The following is a 22,140-nucleotide window of genomic DNA, read 5'->3' as shown; positions in this document are numbered from 1 at the left end:
CAGTCTCTGCAGGATGCTGTGAACATACAGTGAGCCTTGTGGTCCTGGGCAGGTCTCAGTGTCCCTGGGGTCCTCAGTGTCCCCGTCTGTGCAGGGGTGATAGTCCCAGCTCCCACTCAGGGGTCCATGAGGAGAGGAGGGGATGTCTGGAAAGCCTCTGATGGGCAAATCAGTGTCACTGAGCATCAGTGCCCACAGGGTGAGCGCATGCACTGAGCCCCCTGCCTGGTCCCAGATCCCAGCTCTGCCAATTCCCGGCCTGTGACCTCTGACTCATCGATTCCCCACACTGTGCCTGGTGCCCTCATCTGTCAGGGACAGCACCGACCTCACAGAGCAGCTCTGAGGACTGAGTGAGCGAACGCATGCACAGTGATCAGAGCAGTGTCTGACACGTAGTAGATGTTCAGTGAATGTGGGCTATGACAGGCTGAAGCCATAGGACCTCGGATGGGTCACTTTCCTTTCCAGGCTTCGATATAGTGAGGCTGGTCGTGAGGCTCCATGCCTTTCAACCTTGGCTGCTCACCGGAATCACCTGGCTCTATCCTAGGACTTGATTTAATTGCTCAGGTGTGGGCCTGGCAGCTGAATTTTTTTAACTACCCAGAGGCTGCTAGTGCAGAACCAGGGCAGAGAGCCCTGAGCTAGATGTTCTCTGGGGTCACAGAGGAAACCTCATATTCTTTCCCCTGATAAAGGTGGCCCCCCCTGCTGCTGGGGCTGTGAGAACAACACCTTTGGGTGATGTGGGTGCTTCGGAATCTCATGTGCCAGGTGACAGGTCATCAGAGGCCCAAGAAAATGAGCCTGAGTGGAGGTTCAGGGACACCCTCCTCAGAGCAGGCCAGGACTGAGAGTGGCACCCTGCTGTCTCCAGGCCTGAGGACGCACAGCCAGGACACCCTGTTAGATCCCAGCTCCATGGCTGGGAACACCTTCCATCTTTAAGCACCTGTGTGTCTGGGCAGGCTCTGAAATCTCACAAATACGCACTGCCCAGCCCCAGAGCCTTTCCTGCCCAACACACCAGTATGTCACGCCCGAAATCTGCTCTCCTTTTTCAAAATGCCCCCAGCTTCTACAAAGAGCTGATCTGCAGGAAAACGCCTCAGGTCTCCTGTGTGTTTTCAAAGTCAGTTCAAACTTGTTTCCTGAAGGGATCATTTTTTTTTTAAGGGCGAGAACCATAATTTGGTGTCTCTCTGCTTTCTTCATCTGGGTTTTGCACGGCCACTGTGGGGAGCACAATTTGAGACTTTTCTTGGTGTTTCCACTATGCTTTTCCCCCCGCCTTTTTACTGCCTAAAGAACAGGTGGTTTCACAACTGGAAAGACAAGGCCTTGTGCTGACAGTCATAGGTGTCATTTAGTAAGCAGCTACTATATGCCAGGCTCTGTTTTACATTCGTCCTCATTCTTCTTACCAGGGTGGTGTTTTGATCCACTTCAGACACTGAGGCTCAAGGATAAAGAACAGAGATGCTAAAATTAACCTGAGTACAGAGAGATGAGCCCTGCCCTTTGCTCCCCGTGTGCCCTTGGCCAGCCGGGTTCCCCTCTCAGCCTCCTCCCATGAGTGAGTCCACCAGGGCCGGCCTGCAGGGTGATGGGAGGGTGAGCAGCTGAGGAGCAGAGGGGTATCAGTTCATCAGCAGGAGCCCAAGAGGCTCCTGATCAATGGTAACTGATCCCAGTGTCCATCCCCCCAGTGACATCCAGGCTGCTGGTGTTCTTATGACTTGACTTCTTCAAGTGACACCCCCTTATCTATGTCCTCAAAATGTTTGATGAGGTTTAGAAAGCAAAGTAGATATATACAGATGCAAACACTTGTTAATATTTGCTGTCTGCCCACAGTTAGAGGTCGTGTTGGGTGATACTAACAATTTCAAGACACCCTGCAGAACCTTTCTCCAGGAAGACACTGCTCTCGCTTTGGATTCTGGGGTGTGTGGATGCTTTCAGGACACAGGCAGAGTCCTGCCTGCTCTGTGGGCCTGTGTCTGTGTCTCTTCTAATTTACTAACGACTAAGAAAATGAGTCAGAGTAGAGCAGGTTGTGGGGTTGGGTCAGAAAAGTGAAGGGATTAAGCAAAAAAGCAAAGACCTCACAGACATGGACAGCAGTATGGTGATGAGCAGAGGGGAAGGGGGAGGTAGGAGGGACAGTGGCGATGGAAGGAGTCTTTACCTGAGACAGTGAGCACACAATACAACATACAGATGATGTGTTATAGACTTGCACACCTGACACCTACATAATTTTACTAACCAATGCCACCACAATAAATGAAATAAATACCTAAATAAAATTAATCACATTTGGCTTTCTCAGCACTCAGTGAACTTTATTTTCAACCCAAAACTGAGAAGACCCCAAATTCAAAAAAAATTCCTATCGCCCCCTCCCTTTGAAATTCAGGGACTGACACGGATTCCCCCCTATGGGAATATGTGCGGACAGGAGGAAAACCAGGGAGTGGACCCATAAACACCTGAAAGAAGAGTTCTGGATGTAAACCAAGTCCAGATTCAAAATAGATTTGTGTCTGTTTATTTTTGCGAAGCATATTCTGTTTCACTCAAAGCAAAACAGCTTCCATTGCCTGATTGCACCCTCCCTGCAGCCAGAGAAGAGCTGCAAAGAGCTGATCTGCAGGAGAAGTGCCTGCTGTCCCCTCTCACAGGTGGGACTGGGATGTGCCCTGGCTGCCCCTCTCCTCGGCTGCCAGCCTGTTCCACTCCATGGGGTCCGACCCTCACGGCTTCCCCCGCATTCACTCTGTGAACACTGTCTGTGAGGTCAGGGAGGTGTCAGGGAAGGCCAGACAGGGGAGTTAATACGAAGAGGGAGAGCACTCAGTACTGCTGTTACCCACCCCAGACTGGAGGGAGGTCACCTGCGGGGGAAGGAAGGTGCACTTTGAACTCAGGCCTAGAGCTGCTTGTGGGCCCTGCCCCTCACTCAGGGTTCACCTCTGGGGACCTGAGTGTCCTTCTGTGTAAGATGGGGATGATGACATGACCTCCTAGCATTGTTAGAGGATAAAAAATAATAATATGAGAAGGTTCTTGACAATGTCACATGCTTGTCACTGGTGGTGATGGTCACTGTCATGTTCATTGTTCATTGTGCTCCTTTTAAAGCCCAGCCCTCTCCCCCCGTGGTGTCAGCCCCCACGGGGAGGGCCACACCGGGGCAGACAGTGAGCTTCACCTGCGAGTCCCACGGCTTCTCCCCCAGGAACATCATCCTGAGATGGTTCAAAGACGGGAATGAGTTCCCAGCCTCCCAGCCCACCGTGGACCCAGAGGGAGACAGCCCTTCCTACAACATCTCCAGCACAGCCAAGGTGCGGCTGGCCCGGGGGGATGTCCGCTCCCAGGTCATCTGCCAGGTGGACCATGTCACCCTGAAGGGGGGCCCTCCTCTTCGTGGGACTGCCAACCTGTCTGAGACCATCCGAGGTAGATGTCCCTCACACCCAGCCCCAGCCCATACCTGGCTCCTTCCCTCTAAGTCTGTGCCGCCCCCTGCCATTTGCTCCAGAGTGTGATTTCCCTGGAATCTAATTCCTGACAGTCCTTCCCATCACCAGGCCCTGGAGGTGCCTGTCACTCACCACTGTTTAATGGCAGTGACCAGGGGAACACCTACCACTCTACTTGCTAGTTTCATCTGCTTTACCAAGAGCAACTCCAATAACTGGGCACCTACTATAAACTAAGATCCTGTGTGTTTGATGGTTTCATTTATTTTGCTACAGTTATTATCTTCCAACTGCATGCCAGAGCTATGCTTCGTGATTTCCTCCTATCACCCTAATAGCAGCTCCCAGTTCTTGAGCACCTACTGTGTGCAGGGCACTGAGCTTAGTAATTTCATTCACATGCAAAGTGAGCCCTGAGTTCTGAGCACCTGCTGCACACCTAGCACTGTCCTGAATTACCCCCTGCAGTGGTGGGGGAGCTACATTATGGGTGGCTTCTCTGTGATCTGTGTGTCCACGAGGTCAGAGCCTCTGCCCTGTGCTGTTTCAGTTCCGCCCACCTTGGAGGTTTCCCACCACACCGTGCCAGAGAACCAGACTAACGTCACCTGTCAGGTGAAGAACTTCTACCCCCAGCACCTACAGCTGACCTGGTTGAAGAACGGAAACACGTCCCGATCAGAAACGCCCTCAACCCACACAGAGAACAAGGATGGGACCTTCACCTGGGGGAGCTGGATCCTGGTGAACTCATCTGCCCGTGGGGAGGACATGGTGCTCACCTGTCTGGTGCAGCATGATGGGCAGCCAGCCGTCAGCGAGAACCTCACCCTGGCGGCTCACCAGAAGGGCCCAATTCCAGATGGATCCCCTGGTGAGGCCTCTACCCCAACTGACCAGCTCTATTTAAATTTTATCATTTTTTAAATAAAATTCTGAGTTTGGAGGCTTATCTTTTTTTTAAGATTTTATTTATTTATTTTTTAGAGAAGGAAGGGAGGGAGAAAGAGAGATAGAAACATCAATGTGCGGTTGCTGGGGGCAGTGGCCAGCAACCCAGGCATGTGCCCTGACGGGGAATCGAACCTGCAATGCTTTGGTTCGAAGCCTGCGCTCAATCCACTGAGCTACGCCAGCCAGGGCTAAGTTTTATCATTTTTTAATGTTACAAGTATTCATTCATGCTTACTATAGAACAATCTAGAAGTCTGTAGATAGAAAGTAGAATTTTGAAGTGAGCTCCCCTCCACCAAACCCCAAACCCCATAGTCAGCACTGGAAGGAGTTTGGTACATGTCTTCATAGATCTTTTGACATCAACATACGTTAAAGAAAGAGGGAGGGACAGAGGGAGACCATGCTGTTCCCTGCCCTCTTGCTGTCTTCACCCAGCAGTCACTGCGCTCACTGTCCACGTTGGCCCCTCCCCCTTCCTCGATCTCTCTCACCTCCACCTGGGCTCCCTGGCTGCCATTTTGAGCCTGCCCCCCAGGGAATGGGCAGGGCTTCAGGATGTGTGTGGTTTTCCCCAAGTATAATCCCCCCTGCAATCAGTGTCCTGGTATGTATTATGTCACGTGTGCAGCCGTCTCTGCAGGACGGTTTTCCAAAGCGTGTTTCAAGGACAAAGTGCATGCTGGTGTAGATGATGGTCATGTGCCTCTCTCGTGGGGGAGTGCAGGGTGTCAGGGTGTCACTTTCTCAGCCCCTCTCAGTGTGTTGTCGTGTGTCTCTGTTTCTTCAAATGGCAGCACCTGGTTGGCATTTCGGTTCCACCACCTGTCGTTAGCATGGCTATGCCTTCTCCATAGCAGACCCTTTGAGTGGATTACGGATTAGGACAAAGGCCATTTCTTCCCTCCATACGTCCTTCAAGGGAACAGGGAGTTGTAAAGGAATTCTGTGACCCTGTGAGGGTGTCCCTTTGATGTCACTGAGGCCTGGCTTTCATAGGGTGAGCACTGCCCTAGGACACAGGATGTGCAGATAAACCTGTGGCTCTGTCACAGACCTGCTGGTGACGGTGGACAAGTCAGCACCTCTCTTGGGGCCCCTCTGCTTACACATGGCCATGCTGAAGGAGAGGAGCTTTGTGACCCTACCTTTGAGTCCCAGCTGCTGGGAACCCTGGCAACGTAGCTTCAGGCCCTGGCACACAGTAGGCATTCAGTGGCACACAGTGGCTATTTGGTCAGCGACTGAGTCATCCCCAGAGCTATCCAATGTAGTGAAGATTATTCCTGGCCTCAGGGACCCAGGAGGAAGCCCGTGTGTGGAGGTCTAAGTGACTCGCTCGAGGCCACACAACAGGGGCGCTGATCTGAGCCCACGTGTCTGCAGCTCGGCCCTGCCCCCTGGGGTCAGAGCCCCTACGCCCAGGTACCAGGCAAAAATCCGTGGACAGACCCTGAGAGGTCTCCAGAGCCCACTAGTCACCTGCATGTCTGCCCCTCCTCACTGCGCCCCTTGTGACTCTGGGTTCTGGATGGACCCGTGTCACCACGTGGCCACCCTGGTCCCACTCAGACGAGGAAGAGCGTGTCTCTGTCCCTCGGGAGTGACGTCCGTGCCCACGTCCTACAGCCCGGTTTCCACTCTGGCCTCAGCGCCAAACAGTTTCCCTCCCGGCACCTCGGCGTGGTTTGTGTGCTGCTGCGGTTCACCCTCGTGGGGATGTGGGTGCCCACGGGGCTCAGAACATCGGAGAGGACCCAGCCAGGTGTTCTCAGTTAATGATGTTCATCTAGCATCAACAGAGGTGGTGGGTTGTGATTTTCTTTGTTTCTAACCTGTGTGCATGAAGCCTCTACTCTGTCTTCTCTGTAGACAGCAGTACAAACCTGAATAATATCTTCATCGCGGTGGGCGTGGTGTGTGCCTTGCTGGTGGCCCTGCTGATCGCCGCCCTCTACCTCCTGCGAATCCGACAGAAGAAAGGTGAGTGGATTCCCTGCTTCCTCCCCAAAAGTTTGCCCCGTGCTGGCCCTTCCAGGGCAGAGGCCACAGGAGTGCTCTGGGCTCTGTGTAGCTCAGGCCAGGAGGCTGTCTGGTCACTTGCAGTCATGAGAAAGGAGCCCAGAGGAAGCAGTGCCCTGGCGGGTGGGACAGCTTCACCAGGCTGCAACCTGGGTGGGTCCCTCCGGGGTCTTCTCCTCACGGGAGCAAGATGACCACCTCTGCCCCAGGCCTCCCCTCTTCAGGGACCACTGTCGAGATGGGAAACAGGGAGCTGCCAGGGCGGCAAGAAGGTCCCAAGGAGGAAATAATATTCCCAGGAACCCCTGCAAACTTTTGCTGTCCACTTACTGCCCAGGCTACTAGCCTCTAGGCAGGAGGCCAGAAGCGGGTAGAGGTACTACCACCCCTACCTGCATGGCTGCTGGGAGGACGCAGCAGGTGACTGACTACATGGAAAAGGTTAGGACAGTACCTGGCCCACAGTGAGTGCTCGGCAAATGTTAGCTCTGGTCATCAGCATTGTGAGGCCAGAAGCATGAGCCGCCTCCCTGGAAAACTCCCCTCACAGTGGCAGGAGGTTGCAAGTTCAGATCCAGGACGTTGTGCCTGTGTGCGCATGTGTGGTGTGTGGTTGCGTAGTTCCCGCTGTGGCGAACCCTCTGACTTCAGAGCTGGACAAACCAGCATTGTTATAGGTTCTGAACCATCAGTTTGGCCCCCACAAGCCTCAGTTCCCTCACCTGTAAAATGGGCGCAGCAGTGCCTGTGTTGAAGGATAGTTACGAAACCAGGGAAGCTCATGGGAAGTAACAGCTCTGACACATTCTCGGGCCTCAGAAAATGCAAGTTTTCTTTCCTACTTTCGAAGGAAACAATTTTAAGCCAGTGTGTCTGAAACTTATTTGACTACAAGTGATAGAAATACATTTCATGTGTCAACCCGACACATAGCACCCCAAGAGATAAAATTAGCTTCTGGTATTTTCTTTTTTGTCATCTTCTATACCGAGTTCTCTTACAAATGCTGGCGGTGAACTACCATGTGCCACAGCCTGCAGAGTGCGAGGTGCTGTCCTTAGCTGCCTCTCCTCAGCTAAGGTGCAGAGGAGATGGGGGTACCTCAGTCCCCTATCTCCTCGGCACCCCTCCTCCTCTGCCCGCAGGGTGCCCCTCCCTCCTGGGCTGGCTGGAAGGACGTAGCTATGAGTGCTGGCTGGGCCTCCAGCTCCCCTGTGTCTCTGTAATCTGGAAGAACTCCTGTTAGTAATCTACCACTGGTTTCCCTAAAGTTCCTGGAGAGCCCCACACAGGAGGGACTCCTTGCCCACCAAGGGCGACAAGCCAGCCCATTGGATGGAGCATTCACAGTGGCTATTAGTGAAATCCTGCCCCTCATCCATGGCCTCATCCCTGGGCACCATGCCACTCCCAGCATACGGGAGCTCATTATTGGGGGCTTAGGCATCAGCGGCTGGGTGTTCCAGGGGAGAAGTGGGGTTTGGAAAGCTGCAGACCTGGGTGTGGACCACCCAGCCCCTAAGCGGTGGGTCTGTACGTGTGCAGAGCCCAGCTCTCAAACACAGGCTCCGGGGACAGTGACAGCCAGCACTCACTCAGCCCTTCTGACGTGTCAGACACTGTTCTCACCGCAGACTTCTGTATTGTTAACCCTGTTTTACAGGTGAGCAAACTGAGGCATAGGAAAGTTGCAAAACTCACTCAGGGCCTCATACCTGGTACATGGTGGGTGCAGATTCAAAACCTTGGCAGTGGGTCTCCAGGGACCACTCTGCACATTCCACTCTCCTGAGATGCCCCCTTCTCTCTCCTTGGTCCCTGGAAGGGCCCACCCATCCTCTACCTCGATGCACTGAAACATCTTCATTTCAGTTCTACCAGTTACCAGCTGTGTGATCGTAAGGAGTCACCCAATGTCTTTGGTGTGAAATGGGGGTGATCGGTCACTGAACTGCCTGACATATCTTGTGGCTCAGCACTGGCCACCCTCAGCCTCCATTCAGACGTTAGATGCTGAGCTACGACCTTCCCAACTGGTACCCGCTCACCCAGAAATCCAAACACCTGCCCAGGCACCACGCATTAGCCTAGCAGCGAGAAGTTCTGCACCGCATGGCAGCCTCTGGCCTGCTCACACAAGGTGCAGAGCACATCTGAGCGTGTATGTTGCTTTTTAATTACAATTTTGCAGTGAAATTCAAGTCAAGCGGTGGCACAACCCCAGCAACTTCTCTGTGGGATGCCCCATATCACAGGTTTAAAATTCTCTGTACCAGATGGATCCCTTCTTTCCTCCCAAGATCCTTTTGGAAAAGTGGTGACATGAAAATAAATGAGCGTCCAGCCCAATCCTTTGAGTGAGAGAGCTGAAATCCAAGCTCAGAGGGGGGAAATGACCCACCTAGGGTCACATAGTGAGCTAGGTGGCAGCCTTACACCTGCTCTCCCAGCTCACAGCCCCACTAGAGTCTGTCCTCCAGCAGGGAAAGGTGGGGTAACTGGGACCTGGGCTGATGCAGGGCCTCAGGGGAGGAGTGTGGGGAAACCTAGACCAGAGCTAGTGCAGGGCACCCCTCCCAGGCTGAAGGCTGCTTGGGGAGCTGACCTTGGGCAACTCCCAGAGGTGAGAAAGCAGGAAGGTCCAGCTCCTGGTCTTCCTCAGTGGAAGCTAACGGAGCACCCCACTGGGGTGAGCGTGGGGTGTCCTATGGTTGGGAGGGTAGGGTTTCAACAATTTCTCCCACTGTCACTGGAGGCAGACCTTTGCCTCCCCTGCCAAAGTTACATGAGAAAAGTAAGTGTCCAGGTTAAGTAACCGGCTTTTCTTTCTTTTCTCTTTCAGCCAAGGGCTCCACTTCTTCTACAAGGTGAGTACCTCCCGAGCTGGGGTGCTTTTGCAATTGTTATTTAGCTGTTTGGCAGCCCCAGAGCTGAAAAGCGTAATCCACAGTGAGTGTGACCCCCACGCCTGGGCCAGTCAACCTTTCTGTGTCTTTCCTTTGTGAGCGCCTGGTGCCAGGCCTGCTTTTAATTACTGTCTCAAATGAGGGGATTTGAGGGGATTTCCATGCCCAGAGGCACCGAGTTCTTGCCTGCTGGCCACAGACAGCGAGACTCTTTCGAAATCCTGTCTGGATGGTGGCAGAAGCCTCCTGCACACACCACCCCCAGATCCAAGTTGTACACTTTGCCCTTTCCTTCGCTCATTAAATATTTGTTGAGCGCCTTGGCACGGGTGGCCCTGGGAGCGCCGGGTGGGGCGGACAGGAGGCATCTGTGCCCTCCTGAAGCCCGTGCCCTGGTCAGAGGCTAAGGCGATGACATTATGTCACAGATGGTGCCTTGGTTTGTTGCTTCATATTTTCAGTGATTTTTACTGAGTCCCTCCTGTGTGCCAGCTCTGTTCTGGGTGCTGCGGATGCGGCAGTGACAAAAAGCAGCCCGGACCTCAATGGGGCTCAGACACCAGTGGGAGACACAGCAGTAAGGGGAGAGGTAGAATGATACCTCACATCGTGTCAGGTGGTGACGGACCAGACAGAGCAAGGGGTGGAGATTTATGGCAGGGCCTCTGAAGTGCAAGCAGGCTGCGGAGCCAGGCAGCTGTGAAGCAGAGGTGTGTGCCGGCGGGAGAGCAGGTGTGGCCAAGGCCACGGGTGAGGCCGGCCAGGAGGCCTGTGTGTCTGGGGCAGAAGGACCGAGAGGAAGGGCAGGAGTTGCCCACCCACGGGCTCTTTGCTGAAGCCCATGCAGCCGGATGTACTCCTCATCCAGACTTTTCGGCTTTACATAGATGCACCTGCTTAGAAATAAGGAAACATCTGTACCAAGAGCAGTACATAAAAATCATGAATAGCTTCGTGTTGGTTTAGGTCAGGTTTTGGCACCCAGTGGATTTTGCAGGTTTTCGATCTTTTGCAGCTTTGCGGATCTCTGAATTACGGAGCATGGCCTGAGGGTCTGGAGCGGAGGCAGTGGTCCAGGGCCTTTGGCCGCCAGGACCTCGGGCTTTACTCCGGGGGGATGAGGAGCCATGGGAGGGAGACAATCTGACTTTTGTTTTAGAAGAGTCACCCTGAGTGTCCTGTGGGGACCCGGCCACAGGGGGTGAGGGTGGAGGCAGAGGGGCCAGGGAGGCAGCTTTGGCAGTGGTCCAAGCAGGGGATGGTGGCCTCAACCCAGGTGGCGGGATGGGCAGAGAAATGGTCAGATTCCGGATATGTTTTGGAGGTGTAGCTAAGAGGACTGGCTGATGGACTGGATGCAGCGCCAAGGACAATTCCGAGGCTGGGGGCGGCAGTGCTGTGTGCGCACACCGAGTACGCTCTTCTGCAAGGGCAAGACTTGGCTTCCATCCTTTACCTAAACACCTTCAGTGGCCCTCGTGGCCCTGGAGATAGTCCAGATGCCCTACTGAGGTCCTCAAGCCCCTCGTGGTCCGGCCCCTGCTGACACAGACAGTGTCACTCCTGGCCACTCCCCAGTGTTCGCATCCTGTGTCCCAGCCACCCTGCACTCCCTGTCACTTCCTCCCTCAAGCCTCACTCTCCTCCGAGCCCCATGCTGGCCTCTCTCTGAGACAGCTCCCCCACTCCTGCTCACCACCCAGGGCCTCCACAACTGCAGGGGCCAGCAGTCTCAGTGGGCTCTGTGAACAGCGCCCCCTGGAGTTGTGCAACATGGAAGCTAGAGTGGGCACCCCTCCTTTCACCTGGTTACCTCCTGCTCTTCCTCTGGGCTCCGCAAGGGCGTTATCTCCTCCAGGATCGGGAGTCTCTCGTGTGAACTCTCCTGGTGCCCCTGCTTCACACCCTGGTGTGTTCTCTGCACTTGTCCCCAGATGGCAGCCCACCCCTCCTGAGGGCAGGATCATGCCCCTCACGTTCGCTGCTAAGAGCTGCTGAACGTGGCACTGGGTGTGGAATGCAGTAGGTGCCCCGTGAAGGTTTGTTGAATGAATGAGTGAATGAATGAGCGAACGAAGGCCATCCATCCCAAACCACCACGGCAATATCCATCTCCTCCTCCTCTGAATCCCTGAAACTCCCCCTCGGTGGCTTCACGGCCCCAGATGTGGAAGTATCTCTCTTTTTGTTTTGTTTTTATTATTGTCATTAGTTTTGATTTGCCTTATCTCCCCAATTAGACAATAAGTTCTGGAAGAAAAGGGCAGTGTCAATAATAATGATGATAACAGCATCAGCAGCTAACATGTATTGAGTGCTCACTGGTCCCGGGAACCCATCCACGCCTTTGCCTGTATAAGCCCGGAGGTGATTTTAATTATCGCAAAAACCCTATGATTTACTATTATCCTAATTTAATTGAGTAGTGGTTCTCAGGCTTGAGTGTGCAGCAGAATCCTCCGGAGGGCTCGTTAAAACAGATATCTGGGCCCCGCCCCCGGAGTTTCTGATGCAGAATTTGTATCTCTAACAAGTTCTCAGGTGGTGCGCATGCCCCTGTTCCCGAGCTAGGCTTGGAGAACCCCTTTCTAGAAGGTTTTTATTGCTCCCGTGTGTGGTGGAGGAAACTGAGGCTCAGAGGAGTCCTGTGGCAGACATTCCCCAGGTCCCACAGCCCGGTTTCTCTGACACTGACGCTCTTTATCTGCGCCCTGCCTCGTGCTGCCTATTTCTCCTTCCCCAGAGAAGCTGGCCGTTTTCCGCCTGTTTTGTATTTTTCCAGTGTGAGCCGACACAGGGAGCCAGCCGATCGCTTGCTCCCTTTCATCTCTCTAAACCAAAGTGATAGCTCGCAAGCGGTAATGGTGGTTTCCCATGTAGCAGCCGCTTCCGCTGGGCTGGCTGGGATCAGACGCTTTTCAGAGGAGGTTGGCATGGGTAGCACCGAGCACCGCGGGGAGAGTGCCAAGGGGGATGCCGTGGCTTTGAGCTCAAAGGGCCCTGCAGGCTGCAGAGCCGGTGCGGGGACTGGCTGTGTGCAACTCCCTAGGTTAGGCACGCGCGGGCAGAACACAGCCTGCAACCTCCCCCAGCTCAGATGGCAGCAGACCGTGCCTGCTCCCTCAATTGAGCACTGGGGTGCATTCGGTCCGCCATTTGCTTGCTTGTCAGACAGTCTCTGCGTTCATCCTCGGAATATTTAGGGCTTCCCTGCTACTTTCATTTATTCATTTGACTGAGCCCAGCTCAGTGCCAGGCCTTGAGCTGGGGGATTGCAAAGGGGAGCAAAAAACACTAGCCCTGATCTCATGGCACTTCTGGTTGGATGGGAGAGATGGTCATTCATTCATCCCTCAAATATTTACAGCTTGATGATGATGTGCCAGCCCATTACGGGGCGTCAGGCCTCCAGTGAAATAGATGGGCCTAGCCCTTGCCTGCATGGAGACCACAGTCCATTGGGAGGCAGGTGACCAAACCAGCCGGGAGGTTAATACACAGCGTGATGCAGGTGTCGAGGAAATCAATAAAGCTGGGCAGGAGGTGGAGCATGGTGGGTGATCAGGGAAGGCTTCCCTAAGGAGGTGATGTTTAGAAGATACCTGAAGGACGAGAAGGCACCAGTCATGGGATATCTGGGGCAACAGTGACCAGTGGACCGGGCAGAGGGAACACCCGGTGGCAAGGCCCCGAGGAAGGAGCAGGTGGGGATGTTCGTGAACGTGGAGGAGGCCAGGGCAGCTGGAGTGCAGTGAGCCAGGGGGAGAGAGATGGGAGACTCGGGGCAGGTCACGCGGCCCTCACCCCTCAGGATACGTAGACGACTTCACTGTGTGGGGAGAAGGGGCTGAGTGTTGTGAGAGGCAAAATGATATGACATCATTCATGCATTTGACACGTGGAGAAGGGTGTGCAGAGGGGCAGGGAGAGAAGCAGGAACATAGGGAGCTGAGATGGTGGAGGTGGTGGGGCAGTTGGGTCTGACGTGCATCTGGGGCAGAGTCAGCAAGCCTCGTGCTGGATTAGACGTGGGTTGTAGAGGAGGAGAGAGGAGACTCGGGCGGCTCCCCCTTCTCTAGCCCGAGCACAGGGATGAGTAATCGAGACAGGAGAGACCAGAGAAGAGATGGGCATGAAACAAGGGATCATTTCTTCCTATCTGAAACATCGCTCTAAAAGGAAGGAACCTGGTGTTCTGAGGAAGGAGCTGGGGTTCAGTGAAGGTTTCCTGGAGAAAGGACTGTTTGAAAGAGGATCTGAGCGAAGAGGAGTGAACTAGATGAAGAGGCAAGTGTGCAAAGGCCCTAGGGCGGTCTGGCTGACACTCCCCCCAAGGCGCTCTAGAGCACTCCTTGAGCACCGATGTGGGAAGGAAGCGTGCCGGGCAGACAGACAGACCCATGAACCAGATGGGAAACCATATACGGAGCTTTGAAATGGTCACGGAGGCTCAGCCCAGCGAGCCCATCACTGTCTGAGAGGCCTCCCCAAGGACGTGACGCCTACTTGAGTCTCGAATGGCACACAGGTTAACCAAGAGAAAAAGTGGTCACTCAGGAAAATGTGTCACATCAAGTAGTCCATTCGAAATGTTTGGTGGGTGGAGTTCTGGCCGGTGTGGCTCAGTTGGTTGGAACATCGTCCCATCACCAAAAAGTCACAGGTTTGATTCCCGGTCAGGTTGCACACTTAGGTTGTGGGTTCACCCCCAGTCCAGGCACGTGCAAGAAGCTACTGATTGATGTTTCTCTGCCTTTCTTTCTCCCTCCCTCCCCTCTAAGCATGTCCTCAGGTGAGGACGGAAAAAGAAAGAAAGAAAAAGAAGTATTTGATGAGTGGATAAGTAGGGAAATGAGGACAGGGCAGCGAATGGTCTGGGGTGCAGGCGGTCAGTAGGGGCCAGCACATGGGGCTTATGAGCAGGATGCTGAGCTGGACTTGAACCTGAGGTACTGGGAGCTCCAGAAGGATTGGAAGCAGGTGGGGTGTGGATAGACCTGCGTGGTCCTCCTTCCAGACGGTGTCCCTGCTCCTGGAGGGTCGTTCCTGCGGCCACACCGGGCCCATCGGGCCCCAGAACTGCCTTCTGAGCCAGCACTCATACCAGATCCATTCCCAACCCGCCGCCAAGCCCACTGCTCACTTCTGACATTACCCAGCCAGCGTCCCCGGAGTTGCAGTGTGAGAATTCATACAAACTCCTGCAGAACTCGAGGCTCTGCTTCTCTCACCACCTTGATTACGACCCTGCAGTGAGCCCGGCCATGGCCTCCAATTACAGAATCAAGTGCATGAATGGCTGCTTTGATTAACCAGGACACTTGCTCCTTCCCTCTTCTTTTTTTAATGAAAACACCTGGATGTGTACACTGCGGAACAGTTGGAGAGCATGGGAAACTAAAAGGAAGGAAAAATACCACCCAAAGATCACTGCCGCTAGCATTTTACTGTTTTCTTTCAGCGCTGTCCACACATTTTTCATAATCGAGATCACTCCCCTGAGAATTTTGTTTTTTCACTTATCTTTTAATGTAATCATTTGTCATAAAAAAAAAAAAGGGAACCTCTTCATAAGCCTTTTAAATCTTTATCTATGAGTCTATCCCAATTTCCTTAACGGCTCCCAACCGGCAGAGCTGTAAGACAGAGACCACCCCCCCCCCCCCCCCCCCCCCGCACCACCCTGCAACAGCACCTCTGCGCATAAAGCTTTTTCTCTGTTTTGAATCCCCCCATCCCCCAAATGCAATTATGAGTCACAAGACGAGGACACCTTCCAGCTCTGGACTCAGCAGACCAAGCTGCTTCCCCCAGGGCCGTGCCGCTCTGCCCCGCCCGCCCCCGCCATCAGCAATGTATGAAAGTGTCAGTTTCACCGTATCTTCCCTGGCACCAACTACTGGAATTTTTAAAGATCCTTGCTGATAGAGTGGCTAATAAATTTGGGAGTGCGTTGCTTAAAATTCCCTTTCTGTGTGACGGGCCCGTTTGGACATTTGCTGAGCGGCGGTTATTTCTGTGGTGAAACGCTCATCCTTGTCCTCCGCCCAGATAGGAAGTGGAACCTCTGTGTTATTCTTATCAATTTACACGAGCACTCGAGATCGGCAGGATATTTTTATCTGTGTGTCTCTTTCCTTTTTAGGCTGCACGAGCCTGAGAAGAACGCCAGAGAAACAACCCAGGTACAGTCCTCGGCGAGGTGCCCTTCCTGGGAAACTTGAGGGTGTGATTTTCTTACACCAGCTGGAGTTGCAGATTCTGCTCTAAATTAAGACTCCTTTCCCGGGGCGGGAGGGTGCGGAGGGCGGGGGATCTTTACAGCCCTCATTTTCCCCTTGTTCTCTGCACCTTCTCTCCCTCTGCTCCAGCCCAGGAGGTCTGTCTCCACCTCCTTGACTCGTTGCCGCCCATTGCACAACTCTAGGGGGCGCCCTTCACAGCGTGTTCTGTGTAAATGGAGTCAGGCTGCAGCCTTCCTTCCTGTGGATGGCGCCCTCCTGCCTGCGTGCGAGTGGCCAGGCCAGGCCCTCCGCCAGGAGCACCCTGCCCAGCTCACCCCTAGCCCCTCCTGGGGCCCCTCCCACAGACCGACACCCGGCACTGCCAGTGCCTCTCTCTGATGGAGAGACTGCGTGTCTGTAATCACCTCCAGCGAGGACACGCTCCCTCCAGCTGGCAACATCTCCATGCCACGGCTGAGGAGATTTCACAGGCCGCGTGGCTGGCCGGTTTCCGAGCCCGGCCTCGCTCCGCACTGGCTGACGCCGTCAGGCCTAGGAGGCAGGGGGCTCCCCTGCGTCTTGTAACAAGACAGGCGCTGCCCCAGACCTGGAACAAACGGACGCCAGCTGTCCTTGACATTTCCTGGCTGTTGTCGTCGTTTCACAGATAATCTGTTGCAGGGAATCGGGGCTGGTGAAAGACATGATGTTGTAGGCCCAAATGCCGTGCCCTGCTCTCCTGATGCAGCACGGCACCCTCAGCGGCCCTGGGTGTGAGCTCAGGGGGTAATTAGAACAACAAAGTAGCTTCCAGTCATGGGAGAAGGGGACCTTCTCCCCAGCCATTTTACCTCTGGAACCTTCTGAGGTAAGAATGGCAGTAAAAAGAACCCATTCACTGAACCCTGTACGAAATTCAGCCAGCGAAGACTTGCTGAGCACCTACTACGTGCCAGGCCCTGGGCAGGGAGCTGGGCAGTCACAACCCAGCTTGTGTGGCGCTTGCAGCCTCGTGCTGGGGCTTCTGGGGCAGGTGCTAGCCCTCGCTGGGAGGGCGTTTGATGCCTGAGGTGCGGGGTTTCCTAGAGAGAGGTGTGAGCGTGCAGGGCGGGGGGCAGAGGGGCTGTGTGGGCAGACCACAGCTTTAGCAGCCAGCAAACTTTGGTTCTTCTCTAGCTGGGTGACTTTGACCAGATTATTCAACCTCCCTGGGTCTCAGTCGTGTCACCTGTAAAATGGGGTGCACCGTCCTTCCTGAGCAGGGTGGTGATAGGGCCTAAGTAAGGTGCCCCAGGCGGCGGCATGGTGCCTGCAGCTGTGAGGACCAGAGAGCTACAGCTGTCCCTGTGCACCAACCAGGAGTTACCTGTCGGCAGCTCCTCTCCGCCCCTGCAGCATAGGTGCCAGGCACAAAAGAAGCCGTTTATCACTCCTGATGAGGAATTTTAAGGCGCGGTTGTGGGTGACAAGATTAGCTCACGGGAGATGAGTGTTGGGGTTTGCTGGTGGCTGACGACCGCACCACTGACTGAGCTCATGTGGGCCAGGCTCCATCCCAAGAGCTTTTCCTGAGGATCTCACCCAAGCCTCACAGCGACCCTGGCGGTAGATATGATGATTATTCCCACTTTACAGATGGGGAAAGTGAGGCCCAGGCAAGTGAAGTGAATTGCCCAAAGCCTCTCAGCTAGAGAGAACAGAACCAGAGTCTAAACTCCAGGCTCCTGCCTGCAGCACCTTTCCCACCGTCCTCACCGGCCTCCTCTCGCACGCCCTCATTCTCTGTCCCCCAGTTCCCAGCCTCACCCCGAGTGAGGCTGAAGTTGTTGCCATCCATCCATTCATTCGTTCATTCATTCAACACCAACCTGGCTGCTTCTGTGCCAGCCTTGGTTTCTGCATCATAACAAATGTCTAGTGAGCACTTGTTGAATAAATGGCTAAACAAATGCATGTCCCATCCACTGGGGGGGCCAGCATTTGCCCAGACCCCCGGACAGACACAGTCCTACGTGGTGGGTGCTGTGATGGAGAAGTATGGGCTGAGGGAGCACAGAGCAGGACCCTGGGCCTCTGTGGCGGGTCTCAGGACGAAGCAATGCTTATTCCCAAACATCCAGGGTGGGTGGATTCGTTCCCAGGGGGAGGAGGGGGCGGGCACCACACTGAAGCAAGAGTATTGACAAGGCAGGACAGAACCGTGGGAGGAGGTAACACTGAGTCAGCACTGGGAGGTGACCACAGCGGCCTTCCAGAAGAGCCTCAGGCTAGGGGAGGAGGCCGGTGGGTTGGAAGGGTAAGGCTGGAGCCGGGTGTGAATTATGGCTGAGTCAGGTGGAGGCCAAGAGGAAACGAGCTCCCAGACTTGGTACTGATGAGGGGTGAGAGGCAGCGGCTCCGGAATGACCTTCTCTCCATGCCATTCAGATCCAGGACAACAATGACATCACATACGCAGACCTGAACCTGCCCAAGAGAAAGAAGTCGGCGCCCCGGGCTGCCGAGTCCAACAACCACACGGAGTACGCCAGCATCCAGGCCGTCCGGCAGCCCACACCCGAGGACACCCTCACCTATGCCGACCTGGACATGGTCCACCTCAACCGGGTCCCCAAGCAGTCCGCCCCCAAGCCCGAGCCGTCCCACTCAGAGTATGCCAGCGTCCAGATCCAGAGGAAGTGAACAGGGCCTCTGTCGTCTCTGGCTCGGTGCCCGGGAGCCTGCCTGTCCCAGTGGGGCAGCCAGCCCAGTCCCCAGAGGGCTGCGGTGGCGGAGATCTTGGGACCCAAGGATGAAGCTGGTTCTTGTCTCCCCAACCCGCTTGGCTCTCCAGGGTGGCCACAGCCCCCACATGGCCACACATAGGGGCTGATGCTGCCAGACTGGCCGGGGAACCCACCTGGGAACTGGCCAGAGCGGCCAGGGGTCCAAGCACTCTCACGCTCCTCTCCATCAACCATCAGTCTTGGTCCTGGTCTTAGTGATTCTTGACAGCCTCCTTGACACTCTGCAGCCTGATCTTCCAAGGTGAGGAGGAGAAAACCCCACCTGCTCCTCCTGCCGCCACCGCCACCACCACCACCATCCAGCTGGGACTTTGGGAAGAGTTCTGTTGCGATTAAACCGTCCCACTCATGGAGAAGCTAGGGGGAAAATACCCTCTGGGACCACATCCTGAGACTCAGTGAGGTTGCTGCCAGCCGTCCTGGCCTCCCGTGTCCCTGGACTGACAAGTCACAAGCCCTGGGGAGGAGAGGACCCTCCAAGGAGTCCTCCACCGCCGCCAAGGACTGAGTAACAAGACCCTGCTCCTCCTGCCCTCCGAGGCTCCTGGAGGACCCGGCACCCTGACGGTGACACTCCACCTGGACCTGCCTCTCCTTTCTAGACCTGAGCTTGCTTCCTCCAGCTAGCACTAACTCAGCAACATCTCGCTGTGGACGCCTGTAAATTATTGATACCTGTGAAACGTGCAATCTTGAAACTGAGGTGTTAGAAAATTTGATCCGTGGTGTTTTGTTTTGTTTTTCTCTTAAAACAACGGCAGCATTATCTTGGCTCCTTGTCATGTGTTGAGTGCACGGTTGGGTCTCGTGCCGTCCAAGGTGTACCCGCCGGTTTCCTGGAGGGAGTTTCCTGCAGCAGAAAGTGTCTTTCCTCCGTGTCCCAGAGCCCTGAGGATGGGGACAAGGCTCCGGTTTGGCTGCTCCGTGGAGATGCCTAGTCTTCCTTCCGGGACTAAAGTGGCCACGTTGTCAGCTGAGCCACGTGGCTGGTCCTCCGGCCTTCCTGCCCCGAGCGTGGTAAGTCTGAACCTGCCAGTGCTGCTCCAGGCTGCCGCCTTCACCTTGCGGTCTTGTCGAGACCTGACGCCTCAGTCTGCTCGCCTGAAAAGAGGGGAGAGGAGAGGTGCCTCCCTCCCCTCCCCACCATTCCTCATAAGCACTTTAGGGCCATGCAGGGTAGGAAGCTGTGCCTGGCTTTTTTCCCCATTCCGTTAGCAACCTTCCCCCATTCCTACTCTCTGAGCTCAGAAGGGATCTTCCATTTCCGCTCTCAAACCCTCTTGGGATCAAACTGGAATAAATCCAAGACAGGCCGTCTGGGCAGCCGTGAAGCCAGGACTGGCCCACCTTTCTGTCCCTCTGTCTCAGGAGGTTGGGCAGAGGCCGTGACCCATTGTCCTCTGACCCCTACCTTCCATGTCAGTGTAGGAGCCTGGCTGGGCCCCAGGCAAGCCAGTGTGGCACGCCGTGTATTCGGTCTTCACGCGTAACTGCTCTTAGAGCCGAGACACTAATCGTGGCTGCCTGTCCCCGCCCAGGTTCAGACGCTCGGTGCCCAGGGGGTCGCCGGCTCAGGCCACCAGAGCAGGCGAGAAACTGAGCCATCCGGCCTGGCAGCCTGTCCTACAGGTGGAACTTGGGGCGCTCAGCGCAGACCCGGCTCTCCGGAGGACCGCGATTCGATGTTTCACATGATGGCTTCCAGGAGGGCGCCGAGCCAGAGGGCCAGGTGGGCAGCTTTGGCCCGGCGAGCTCGAGTTTCTCCGCGGCATCTGGGAGCAGCGTCCCAGCCACCTGGCTCGGGCAGTTTCCAGGTTCCAGAAGGTTGGCTTGTAAACCTTTGCCTCCCTCTCTTCTGCCCAGAGAGCACGCGTGCACACACACACACACACACACTCACACAGAATCTTGAAAGAATGTTTTCTTGGTGCCATTTTAATTTAATTTAATTTCGAATTTTGGAAGGGGAGTCAGGGGATGAGGCCAAGGAAGCCGTGTGGCTTGAGCTCCAGACTGGCAGCCTGGAGATTCTCGTACCCTGCGTAGCGAACCCCAGGAAAAGGAAGAGGTCGGAACAACAGTGCGGAAGGAGCGTGGTTTGGAGAGTTTATTTTAAGACTGCTGGGAAGGAAACAGGCCCCATTTTGTATATAGTTGCAACTTAAACTTTTTGGCTTGCAAAATATTTTTGTAATAAAGATTTCTGGGTAACAACGACCCCTTTGGGTGTGGAGTGTCCTTGTCTCTCTGAGTGTGTCCCCCTGTCCCCGGGAGAGAGGGTCACATGTGGCCCTAGGGTTTGGCTGTGATCGTGGCATTTGGTCCTCATTCTCGGGTTTTAAATAGACACACAGACAGCGTTTCCCTGGCCCAGAGGGGGTCAGTGTGAGGTTGTGCCCCAGACACCTGCCTAAGCAGAATTCCAACAGACAGCTGAGTTTGGACCGGCTCTGCTGCTCGTAGCTGCAGGAATCCAAACCCCTCAGCTCTCTGAGATGACTCAGGCCCGTCCATCCTCAGCACCGTGAGGACAGTAATACCCCCAGCCGGGGTTCCTGTGGGGGCTCAAGGGGTCATGGGCCCCATGCTTAGGACATTCAGTCCTTTACTAAGCATTGGGTCTCCCCCCCCACCAAACATTGCACATCGGGGTCTGGTCTCCCCTCACCACCCATGGGATCTCGGGCAAGCAGAACCTCACTTTGCTTCTCTGCCAACCACAGAAACCTAATGCTGGTCTGACGATATCCTTGCCAGATGATTCAAGCCAAGCGCTAGTACAGAGTAAGTGCTCGCTAAGTGTTAGCTTCCCTACCTTCCCTCCATTAGTGTATTAACAATATTAACATCAATTATATGAAATTTACTGCTTACTGTGTGTTGGCACTTTTTATTAAGTCTTATAAACCTCACAACTCGCTCAAGGTAGGTAATGTCATTAACCTCATTTGTAAACAAGACGCAGAGAGGTCGTGGAACTTATGCAGGGTCACACAGCTAATGAGCGGCGTCGCTGGGACTCCACCTCCCGCTGTCTGACTGCAGCGCCCCACCTCTAACCTCTGAGCTAATATCAACACATCAGGCATCGTTACTGACTATGCAATACAGTAAGTGATATGCCGAGGGCTTGCTAGTTATTAACTCATTTAACCCCCTCCCCCGACCACCATGTGAGGTAGGGGCTCTTGTCCTTGCTTTACAGATGAATAAACCGAGGCACAAAGAAGTTAAGTCATTTCCCGGCGTCCGGTACATAGCAGACCCCGGGATAGAACCCAAGGAGTCGGGCTCTTCCCCACCACATTGTACCACTTTGCTTCATTCTTATGCCTGGGGGCAGTGCACATGCCCATTTTCCAGAGAAGGAAAACTGAGGCTCAGAACACACACTTGACCAGTCTCACACAAGGAATCTTTAGCTGACCAGGGACTTGCCACTCGTAGCTGCAGAAATTCAAACCATTGAACTCTCTGAGACAACTCACGCCCCACCCCTACCCAGGTCTACCCTGCAACTCATCCATAAGAGCACCAGGACCATCCCTGAGCCCTTGCCTGGGTCCCTGTGAACACGGACCACCTGAGGCAAAGAACCTCCTACAGGGCTTGGAGGTCACCAGCCTCACAGGCCGGGACCTTGGCTGTGATGGGGAACTCGGCTCCCTGTGCAATCTGTGTGCTGCGTGCCGGGATGAGGTGTTCCCGGCACGCATCCAAGGCTGTGTGGGCGGGAAAATGCCTTCTGTTTTCT

General features: G+C 54.7%; 1 protein-coding gene across 5 annotated transcripts in view; it reads left to right on the top strand.

The window, feature by feature from the left end:
• SIRPA (signal regulatory protein alpha) overlaps positions 1–20,601 on the top strand; it is a 43,748-nt gene extending 23,147 nt beyond the window's left edge. For all 5 annotated transcript variants that reach the window (XM_036009645.1, XM_036009643.1, XM_036009644.1 and 2 more), the window contains exons 4-9: positions 3,151–3,471; positions 4,045–4,368; positions 6,321–6,431; positions 9,313–9,337; positions 15,522–15,561; positions 18,028–20,601. In XM_036009645.1, the coding sequence (XP_035865538.1) occupies positions 3,151–3,471; positions 4,045–4,368; positions 6,321–6,431; positions 9,313–9,337; positions 15,522–15,561; positions 18,028–18,282 (1,076 nt within the window). In that variant the 3' untranslated portion in view covers positions 18,283–20,601. The remainder of the gene's footprint in view (positions 1–3,150; positions 3,472–4,044; positions 4,369–6,320; positions 6,432–9,312; positions 9,338–15,521; positions 15,562–18,027) is intronic.
• The last annotated feature ends 1,539 nt before the right edge of the window (positions 20,602–22,140 follow it).

The sequence above is a fragment of the Phyllostomus discolor genome, chromosome 9 (assembly GCF_004126475.2).
Source record: "Phyllostomus discolor isolate MPI-MPIP mPhyDis1 chromosome 9, mPhyDis1.pri.v3, whole genome shotgun sequence".
Classification (NCBI taxonomy): Eukaryota; Metazoa; Chordata; class Mammalia; order Chiroptera; family Phyllostomidae; genus Phyllostomus; species Phyllostomus discolor.
This window is presented reverse-complemented; position numbering and strand designations above follow the sequence as displayed.